We start from the raw sequence: 11,433 nt of genomic DNA, 5'->3' as shown, positions 1-11,433 counted from the left end.
AGTCAGGAAACTACGTCAGCCTGATGCACCGACAGGTTAGATAACACTGTAACACAAATACCTTGCGCCCCCAAAAAAAACAGTTACTCAAGCAACTGCATATGATTTTGGAAACGGTCAGGCGTTTCAGGTAGCATCCACTACCTTTCGTCAGTGACACTGGAGAGCTGTTATAAAGGCAGGTTTATAAGTATGAACTATTGAAAGGAAATATTTTAAGGTCCAAAAGGAAACAAAAGTTAGACAAGTCAAGAGAAGGATGATGCAAATTAGTCAAGTAGCTCCTGTTGTTTCAGAAACGTCTGACGGTTTCCAAATGTTGTCCAGTTGCTGTTACTGTTTTTGGCGTACGTTATTACCTGGATGTTTAAACTTCACCGATGCACAAATACCTTGGTTCGCGGATATTTCAAAGTAAATTCAATTACCAAGATCTTCCACGCATAATAGTTCATGTATTTTTCTTTGTTATTTCTTCTTTGCCATACATTTTACCAGCTATGTTTTCGTTGCCTTGTGTGTGTGTGGGGGGGGGGTGCCTTGGTCGAATCTATCTAGGGCAGACAAAAGATGTGATGACATGCCCTATTTTGAAAAACACGATTTTTTTTTGTCGACATTGTGTAATTATGGAGACACTATCAACTCATCTTCAAACCCAGACTAATTTCAGGTTTTTATTACCATGGCCTGATTACTGCACCAGATAGGACATAAATGATGCATATGAATAAGGACATGTCTAAAGTCGTTATTCCTAGAAACTAAGATGCTAAAATAAACGTGAAACTGAGACCGATTTTTAGAACGCATCTGATTCACAATTAATTCACAAGGTAATACTGAAATAACAATCTAGGCAAAAACAGGCATGACTTCCTGAGTCATTCAGAAGGCAACACGTACAAAACTGATGATAACACTAAGTATGTAGAACAATAATTATTGTTCAAAGTCAATGTAAATTTACTTATCGTGTCATCTCATCACTAAAAGACATGTGTCTTTCCTGGAGCACATGCTGTCACATTTTAAAGATTCGAGATGTTGATTGCACCCACTTTTCTTACTTTAGCAAGTAGCAAGCTGTCATAGATACATGGACAGACAATCGAACACAGACGCATACGTAATACTGTATACAAACTGTATATACAGTGCCCGCCCATAGCTAGTAAATGTACGTAAAATAGGAAAACCTATATATTTCCGTTATAGTAGGTAGGTATATATTTCCGTTGCCTTTTGTGTGTATCATCTATAACTCCAATTGAAGCGGATCTGTATAGATCTATATGGTCGAATCTATCTAGGGCAGACAGAAGATGTGATGACACGCCCTATTTTGAAGAACATGATTTGTTTGGTCAAAATTGTGTGATTATGGAGACACTACCAACTCATCTTCAAACCCAGACTCCTCCGCTCCGCTCCGCTCCGGATCCACCGCATATCAGCTACTGCTGAGGCGGGCCATCATTGCTTTCCATCTTCCTCTGTCTTGTGCTGCTCGTTGCGCCCCCTCCCATTCGCAACCCATCACTGCAAGGTCTCTTTCCACTGTTTTTCTCCACGTCATACTCTGACCACCCCTCTTCCTTTTTCCTTGTGGACACCACGTTAACACCACTTTTGGCAGTCTTTGCCTTGGCATTCTAGAAACGTGGCCTAGCCACCTCAGCCTTGCTCTTTGTACTAGTTTAGAGAGCTTTGGCTGACCTGTCCTACGCCTGATCTCGTCATTGCTAGTGTGTTGTTGCCACCTGACTTTTAATATGGCCCGAAGCCATCTCTGATCCGCAACGTCCAGCCGTTTTTCCTGATTGGAGGTCATTTGCCACGTCTCAGACCCGTACAGGACTGTAGACAGCACACATGCATTGTATATCCGTATTTTCGTACCAATCTTTATATGTTTATCCTTCCAAATTCTTTTCAGTTTCGTCAAACCCAGACTAATTTCAGGTGTTCATCAATATGGCCTGATTACTACACCAGATAGGACATAACTGATACATATGGATAAGTTCTGCATGACTAAGCTGCTAAAACTTGAAACTAAGACCGATTTTAGAACGCATTTTATTCCCAAAGTACAAAGCGTCGTATTAATTTTACTGTCAAAACAAGTGCCAATAAGTGAGTTGGTATTGAATAATATTATAATATTTTTGTTTCTCTAAACAGATGGAAAACTACATGACAACGTCACCAAGACGAAGATCAACATTGTCATCATCATCACGATTCTGGTGGGACTTCAGTGGATCTTTGGCTTTTTCCTCATCAGGTAAATGGAATAAGCATTTCTTACTAGTTCAAGGTGATCGTGTGATTCTATTATTTCTTCTGTACGATCTGTTTAATGAATATGGTGTTTGGTCTCACGTGACCATGACGCCATGCTATTGCCCGCCATGCTGGTTGGTTAAACTTGGAAGCTTACATCTGTACATATAACGACATAACCTTAGCGAGTTCATCACCACATTAGAAATATTACACATATGCAAAATTCATAGATTTGAAGCTAACTGATGAACATCACATTAGACAGGTTAACCATCACATTAGACATATAACACATATGCAAAATTCATAATTCTGATTCTTCCAGTTTCCATTAGCTGACTATTCTAGTCAACAGATGCGTTGTTCCAAATCTGTTGAACTGTTGTCTAAACTGTTGTTGTTTATTCGAGGAACCTGCCATTAGTGACAGTACTAGTGCACCACTAATTTTCCTGGAATCCTCTTTCATACATTGTAAAATACAAACATTATAACTATTATTTACATTCTTACTACTGAAAAAAATGTCTTGCTCAAATTTGCCATCTTATAATAATAATAATAATAATGATGATTATGATAATAGTAATGATGATGTCGATGATAATGATGATGATAATAATGATGAAAATAATGATAATGATGATAATATTTCATATACTATTCTTTTTTTTTCATTCAGAGACGCCGAGCTGGCCGTTGCCTGTGTTTTCTTCGTCCTGAACTCTCTGCAGGGACTGTTCATTTTCCTGTTCCGGTGTGTGCTGCAGGAGGATGTCAGGTCTTCCTGGCGCACGTAAGTATACCACTCTCATGTCAAGAATGGATCTTCTTGCTGTCTTGCTAAATGCATGAATCCTTCACATCGTATCTTAAACCTTTAGTGTCAACATTTATAATATGGTCATTATTGATCGCCTATTACTCGTATAATCTATTTTCTGGACATTTTAGTCAAATTATAAGTTTGTGTCTTCTTTGTTGGTCAAATGTAATATGAAGTCATACATTCATCTGTGTTAAGAGGCATACTAGCTTGGAAGGTCATGTAAATATGAACACGCAACATGCATTTACTTATAGCCAGTGAACAACTATTTACAGAAATCAACACTCCTTTATCTTAATTAACGCTTGTCCTGCTGGCATTTTTAACATAATATTTTCAAATATTATGAATTTGATGTCTTAAAATGGTCACAAATCCTTGATTTTTTTTGCCCTGCGGTGGCGTAAATACTTCAGCATTCGTTGCGTTTCTCCGCGGTGTGATGTGTTGCGCGAGAAATACCCCCAAATTGTACATACACAGGGAGCTATAATGATGATAATGTATTTGCAGTATTTGCATTAAAGATATATATATGGGCTCTGCAGGACTTATCCACGCTTAGCATCTATGCATGATGCTCAATTTTATACTCATACACTCATACATCTAATGCTGTTCAATCATCAGGTGTTGTGATCGCGATCACACCACGACCCCTGACGGCACCGTTACGGCAGCTTTGTTGGAGAAACCGACCAGCCCGCCTGGGTCAAACGACGCTGAGAAGGGTGAGAAGCCGCCTATAGAAGACGAGGAGGCGGTCCCTCTGGTATCTCCGTAAGCTTTACACTGCTGTGTGAATTGTTAAAAATTTCCCAGCATCTGTCAATGGATAAGTCGACGAAATAATTAAATTGTGACTTTATAAATCATGAAGTGATTACATTAGCGTGATGCCTTTATAGTTTTCTTGCAAAATTAATCAGAATCAAAAAAAAGGAAATATTTAAACAGTGACTTGTACAATGTATTCATCATAACATGTAGGCCATACATGTATATATATATATATATGGTGACGACTTGAAACAATGCTTAGAATTTTGTAACAAGTTTCGAAATCAATGCGATAGATATTGACCAGATATTTAACGTTATTGATAAGAATGGAAAAAACAAACAAAAAGAACAATTGTATACATCAGGTAGGAACCGTAGATCTAGTTAAGGGTGCTGGCTAAATGATGCGTGGTTAAAATAGAAATTCCTTCTGCACCGACCAATCAGATATCTTAAGGCTAGTAAGCTAGTCATATACGCCGCCTTACATGTGCAGTTTCATTTCTATTAACCAGTAGGCCACCTTCATTAAACCCTGTTAATAAACATTTTTGGAAAACATCAGGATTGGTAAGAAATGAAAATACTCGGTCTAACAACATAGAAATGATTCTTATATTCTATTATATTTAATTTAGTTGCGTCACTTAGCCTTTTATATGTGTAATGTACTTTAGAATATTTAATGGATTCGAGTGTCGTCTATTTTGATCTCGTTTGGAACTGTTATTATATTTCAGTCCGTACCATGGTATGGATGAAATATATTGTGTTCTCTGATGTTTCTTCTCCTTCTCCTGCCAAACACTCAAAGGGATTCAACTCCGCCATCATTCAGCCAAATGACTTGAAATTTGGGATGGAGGTAGAGTGGGCGAATACCCCCAGGCGTTTTTTTCATTTTTTTGATAACATGCCTTTGACAAATTTTTATGAAGGTTTTTTGGGGCATTTTTCGAAACAAAAAAGGATTTTTGGATCCTGAGCCCTGGTTTTACACCAAATGATCTGAAATTTGGTATAAGGGTACCTTGAAGATGTGTCTTCAGAATAGCAGTCATATATTTGGCATACACCACTTCCAAATAACTCATTTGGGGGACTTAAATGGCTATTTTCAGCAAAAAAAGGGCCAAAAGTGCTATACCCGTTCCATGTTCTATCTAAAGAATGGCCTGTTCCATCTGCCGTTGGCCATGGAACATGTGTTCCATAGCGGGTTACCTGAGGTCACATTGCACGTAAGTCGTGCGTAATGACCCACACATTCAATTTTATGTGCCTAAGACCTTCAAAATGTATCAAATCTCATCATTGTTAGTATTTGCATACCTCACTGTGAACTGTCCAGTAGTGAATAAAGTTCTAAATGTTGAATAAATTTTTCTCCATAACCACAGAAATATCACACCAAAGTGTGTAAATTGTAGGATGCATACATATACCTACATGTATAATTATTGTTATAATGATCGTAACTTGAAGACCACAGAAATATCCCACTGTCTAGCAGCTTGAACTAATGTAAGGGACAGATACTGGGCAAATGGAATGTTTTTTGAACAGATTGGAACATTTTCTGTATTGTTTTTCAAAGTAACATTATCAAACTGTGCAGAATGATCCAGATTACATTGTATGAATTGTACCTGAATTACATTAAGACAATATTATTTGCAACATTCACTTATTGGAAAACCAACCTTGCCAAAATGTCAACTATACCTAATCAGCCCTGTCAAAGTTTTATCAAAGTGTGCAAATATTGTAGATGCATGTGCATAATATGTATATTACCAAGATGACATGTAAAATGTTCAATCCTCACAGCTGAATTAGCTTCCAATTGATGGTAAGTGTATCTAGAAAAATGTCTTGTAATTGTGATGTCAATTTTGACAGTCTAAGAAAAAGTGAGAAGCAGAATCTATAATATACCATAACATATATAGAGAACTGTACAAGACTTAGTCATGATTGTAACTGCCTGGCAATATCTTACACTACCAGTCAGAACTTGGCTAGACAGTATTTTCCTTACTTTTATTATAATCTGGATTAGGTCAGACTACCTTCTTAATGTACTATGAGCGAGCACAATACTTCAATTCTTTGTCAGTTGAAGAGTACATGAAACTTGTCTTGGTTACTGTCATACATTTGTACATGTAGCCACTGTGACAGTAGTTCTGATAGTTTGCAGTAACTTACGTCAATTAATATATAGATTTACAAATGTAAGTAGCTGACTTTATTTCACCGTTATTTTGTACAAGTACACAAGTACATAGTCAAGCATGTACTAATGTACGTGTGTATGTAATTAGCTTTTTGTGGTGTTTATGAAGTTGATATATCATTGATTAATCTTTATATGATTAACTTTGTGTCATTTAGGGATGCTTAATTAATTACACTAAATTCAGTGATTTACTCACATTAACAGGTTTTCGTGTGTGTTTGTGTGTCTGTGTAGATGTGTGTTTGTGTGTGTGGTGTGTGTCTATGTGTGTGTGTTTGTATGTGTGTGTGTGTATGTATGTGTGTGTGTGTGTGTGTATTTGTGTTTGTGTGTGTGTGTGTTTGTGTGTGTTTGTATGTGTGTGTGTGTGTGTGTGTGTGTGACTCTGTGTGTGCATGTGTGCATGTGTGCGTGTGTGTGTGTGTGTGTGTGTGTGTGTGTGTGTGTGTGTGTGTGTGTGTGTGTGTGTGTGTGTGTGTGTGTGTGTGTGTGTTGTGTGTGTGTGTGTGTGTGTGTGTGTTTGTGTGAGTGTGTGCGTTTGTGTCTGTGTGTGTTTGTGAAGGAATTTGTGTGTGTGAATGTGTCTCTTACATGTGTATAAATGAGTGGGTGGGTGACTGTGAAACTTATAATGCCATATATATGAATGCATGTTTGTGCACATGATACTGAGCACATATCCTAATGAATATTTAACCATCCAGATCAATGTCCAGTCAAGAGTACCATGATTGTCATACCATGTTCAAAGTACAAGTCAGAGTTAGTGACTAGTTGTGACGCAGCTGTTAAATAGTGGAAACTTAAGACTTTCAAGCTCAGCAGGTCCAAGGAGAGAAGACATCCAACTGACCTTGCTGTGTCTGAAGCTCTGTCTTTCAAGGAAACTTTGGATACACTTGCAAGGTACATTTACATGAAGTTTTTTTTTTGGGTAGGCAGCAAAGGTACATTTACTTGAATTTTTTTTGGGGTAGGCACTCACAAGGGTACATTTATGTCACATTATGTAAATAACTTACTGCCTGGATCCTATTCACCGATTTCAAACAGGGTGACTAAACTACTGTAACAATAACCTGCACCACTTTCCTAAATTAAATATTGTTGTTTCCAGTTTTTGTGCAGATAATTGGGAAACCCTGGTTGTGGCTACCAGCTGTCAATCTTCACTGCACCCCTATAATCTAGGTATGTTTCTCTATCAATTTCTAAACAATTTTAAAAGAAGTACTATTAAATAGGAACAGTAATTAAGATTCTTGTATGTAAAGTTTATTCATTGAGTATTCAAAGTCATGCACTCAAACAAATGTTGAAGTCAATTCTTTACAATGATTGTTTCCAGGTTTGACAGCCCAAGTGTACAGAATCAGCAGGCGAGTCTTCAACCCGATAGTTGACAGGTGTCAATCTTCACATCAGGAACGAGGTAAGTTTGATCCTACTTTCCTACATTTGTACAAAGACTAGTCAAGTACAAAGTCAAATGAAGTGTTATGTTCTTTATGACTTTTAAAATGTAGAATCAAGCATGTACAGTTTAGTATCGTCATCATCATTACCTTCAATACTGCTCATCCCTCTAAGAAGAGGATTATTAGCAGCTGCGCGGATTAGTAACTCTGTGCAAACAAAGGGTAGGGTAGGGGTGGACCTAGACAAGTGCAAGGACAGGACAAGTGAGTTCAATGGTGCTAGTATTACTCCCTACCTACCTACCTACATGTAGTACCTAGCTAGTATTACACATAATTACATAGCCTCCTTCGCAGTCTTGTTGGGCGTCGGCGTTATTTTTTCTCTGAGCGACGCGAGTAATATGCGGCCGCGAGGGACGATTTGCTGCCGAGGGAGTTTTTGCCACGGAGAGAAGGTTTCCCTACATAATGTACAAGGACAGGGAGGCAGCTCAATGCAGCGAAGCCCGTCCCAGCTCTGATTTGACCTGGGATTGGGACTGGGTATCTGTCATCAGTATCATGTCATGTCTTGAATATTGCACCAGGACATAGACTCCACCATGGATAAGAAGCCAGCAGGTTTGCTGATGTTCCTCCTGGTCATCCTTAAGGTGTTGGGAACTGCAGAAGCCTGCAGCTGCACAGCTTCATACTGTAACTGCCAGAGACAGGGCCTCACCAGTGTTCCTCAGGACCTGCCGACAACCATCACCAGCCTGAATTTGGGAAGTAATAGAATTACAACTTTAAGTCAGTCTGATTTCTCACGGTATAGGAGCTTAGAGATTTTACATATTGATTACAATGGCATTTCTACTATCAACAGCCAGGCATTCTATCACCTGTCAAACTTGACGAGCTTAGATCTCTATGGAAACCGCCTTACAATCCTCAAAGCTGGCATGTTCACAGGACTGGGAAATGTGCAGAGCCTTTCTCTATCCAATAATAACATCACTGATATTCAGGCTGGAACTTTCAATCCAACACAACAGGTGAGATACTTGTACCTGTATGGCAACAAGTTAACAACCCTCAGATCTGACATGTTCACAGGGCTGGGAAACTTGTGGACACTTGGTCTATACAAGAATAACATCAGTGATATTCAGGCTGGAACTTTTAACTCAACACCACAACTGACAAGCTTGGAACTGTCTAACAACAAATTAACAACCCTCAGATCTGACATGTTCACAGGGCTGGGGAACTTGGAGAGGCTTTCGCTAGAGAATAATGACATAAGTACTAGTGATATTCAGGCAGGAACTTTCAATCCAACACCACAACTAGAAAACTTGTTGCTGCATCACAACAAGTTAACAGTGCTCAGAACGGACATGTTCACAGGGCTGGGAAACGTGCAGCAACTTTGGCTACAAAATAATGACATCACTGATATTCAGGCTGGAACTTTTGATCATACACCACAACTGAAAAACTTGGCCCTGCATAACAACAAGTTAATAACCCTCAGATCTGACATGTTATCAGGGCTGGGGAACTTGGAGAACCTTTATCTAAACAATAATGACATCACTGATATTCAGGCTGGAACTTTTGATCATACACCACAACTGAAAAACTTGGCCCTGTATAACAACAAATTAATAACCCTTAGATCTGGCATGTTCACGGGGCTGGTAAACTTGCAGGAACTTTCTCTATCCTATAATGAGATCAGTGATATTCAGGCTGGAACTTTCAATCCAACACCACAACTGAGAAGGCTGGAACTGTATAACAACAAGTTAACAACCCTCAGATTTGACATGTTCACAGGGCTGGGAAACTTGGGGGGCCTTTCGCTGCGCAATAATGAGATCAGTGATATTCAGGATGGAACCTTTAATTCGATACCACAACTGAGAAGGCTGTACCTGTCTAACAACAAGTTAACAAGCCTCAGATCTGACATGTTCACAGGGCTGGGAAACTTGCAGGAACTTCAAGTACAATATAATGACATCACAGATATTCAGGCTGGAACTTTTAACTCAACACCACAACTGAGAAGCTTGTACCTGTACAACAACCACATTCAAACCATTCCATCTAACTTACTGGCAAATCTGCTGCAACTGAGAGACCTCAGCCTGTCTGGCAACAACATCACAACCCTTCCCTCTGTGGCCCATGACATACTTTCATCCATCTCTACTGTAATCATTGACAACAACCCCTGGCAGTGTGACTGTAGGATGGTGGGCTTTAGGTTGAAAATGACAGGGTCTTATCCATTTGAAAACCAGATCACTTGTTCCCAACCTGACAGCCTCCATGGGCTAGAGCTTAAAGATGTCAGTCCTGAAGATCTGATCTGTGAAGGTCCAACAACTGGTTTGATGTCCCCAGTTACTTCCCCTCCACCTACCACAGTGGCTACAAACAGCCCAGAACCCAGTACTGTCCATAACTCTTCTATAACATCTTCACCTGTTTCTGGTGTCTTTTCACCTTCAAAACAAACCGACCCTGCGCTCACTTTGTCCCTACCTGCACTTCTTGGTGCTGTTTTTGGTTCAGTAGCAGGTACTGCCCTCATCATCAGTGGCATCATTTTTTACAATCAGACTGAACAAGTAGAGGAAGAACAATACTCCTCCCTGATGCCTGCACCAAAATGCTTTCCACTGTACAAACACTAATGTACAGCAGTTAACTGCAACGAAGGCCACACTGTCCTAATTTTATGGATTACATCTTCTAAAGACATAACCCCCAAACTAGTGCGTGGGCGAATTAAAAAAAATTCCAGCCCAAAAACTGGAATACAAAGCTGGTATTGTGAATTTGCGGTACATAGCGATTTTTACAAGCCAGCACATGCTGGTCTTTTATGAGTCGGCACTGTACTGATTTCTTGGGTTCCGTGGGGCTCCAGCAGCCTGGGTGCCGTCCTCCATAGTTACAACTGGCTCCCTACATGTAGCTACCATGGACTACAGAGGATGGCACCCAGGCCAGAGCGTCAGAGGTGATGATTTTTTTTTAGAACAGGGGGAATCGTGGATGTTATCCATAATATTAAATCAGTGTGGCCTAATAGGTATAATACCGGTGCAATAGCTCAATTGGTAGAGTGCTCGCTTTGTAACCGGGAGGTCGTGAGTTCAAACCCCGGCTTGGTCATACCAAAGACTTTGGTACACACTTCTTTCTCTGCTTAGCACTCAGCACATATGAGAAAGAGTGTGGGAAGGTCAAACACACAGCACTACCAGTGGACCAGCCCCCTGCTGTAGTGCATTGCAAAACTGTGTGTCGCCCAAGGGCTACAGAAATGGATATGGGCACCACCCTACGCTCTGCATAAGGGCATGGGAGACCTTTCCTTTCCTAATAGGTATGATATAATGAAAGAGAGATGAAGTCCCCTGATTCCTTAAAATGGAACCTTGCATTGTGAGCTCTAGACCCAGCCAGCCACACATGCAGATCCAACATAAACTTTAGTTTGGACAATCATACTAATTGATGCATTTTGTCCTACTCAGCGCATAATTTGTTGAAAATGTTCACTTGGTAAAAGGACCACTTAGATTTAGCAGATCACTCTATAAGTCTAAATAAAACAAACCCTTTAGAATCTGATACCTGTGCGACTGCCAGATATATGATTTTATATAAGAGGACATTTTTCTATCATATGATTGGATAGAGGTGCTAATATAGTTCCTGAAAATTTTGGTAGACTAAAATCTGTATGACGGACTACAGACCAACTTCCTACTGTGGGGTCGTGTGGCGCAGTCGGTAGTGCGTTCGGCTAACACCCGAGAGGTCGTGGGTTCGAACCCTGCCCATGTCACCGATCTTGTGCC

At 39.8% G+C, this 11,433-nt stretch overlaps 1 protein-coding gene and 1 long non-coding RNA gene across 2 annotated transcripts; both read left to right on the top strand.

Annotated features, from left to right (window-relative positions):
• The first annotated feature begins 2,189 nt into the window (after window positions 1-2,189).
• LOC109476056 lies at window positions 2,190-4,702 on the top strand. The gene is made up of 3 exons (XR_002140591.1): window positions 2,190-2,290; window positions 2,975-3,088; window positions 3,752-4,702. It is a non-coding gene; the product is annotated as an uncharacterized LOC109476056 (long non-coding RNA).
• A 2,048-nt stretch (window positions 4,703-6,750) lies between these two features.
• LOC109476044 (leucine-rich repeat-containing protein 15-like) lies at window positions 6,751-10,566 on the top strand. The gene is made up of 4 exons (XM_019776870.1): window positions 6,751-7,052; window positions 7,264-7,337; window positions 7,495-7,578; window positions 8,155-10,566. The coding sequence occupies exon 4, from the start codon at window positions 8,170-8,172 to the stop codon at window positions 10,255-10,257; it is 2,088 nt and encodes a 695-aa protein (XP_019632429.1). The 5' UTR covers window positions 6,751-7,052; window positions 7,264-7,337; window positions 7,495-7,578; window positions 8,155-8,169; the 3' UTR covers window positions 10,258-10,566.
• The last annotated feature ends 867 nt before the right edge of the window (window positions 10,567-11,433 follow it).

This window comes from Branchiostoma belcheri, unplaced genomic scaffold (assembly GCF_001625305.1).
Source record: "Branchiostoma belcheri isolate BF01 breed outbred unplaced genomic scaffold, Haploidv18h27 scaffold36, whole genome shotgun sequence".
Classification (NCBI taxonomy): Eukaryota; Metazoa; Chordata; class Leptocardii; order Amphioxiformes; family Branchiostomatidae; genus Branchiostoma; species Branchiostoma belcheri.
This window is presented reverse-complemented; position numbering and strand designations above follow the sequence as displayed.

Excerpts from the sequence above, each read along its gene's own strand:
- LOC109476044 (XM_019776870.1), top strand. The coding sequence starts at position 8,170 with ATGGATAAGAAGCCAGCAGGTTTGCTGATGTTCCTCCTGGTCATCCTT.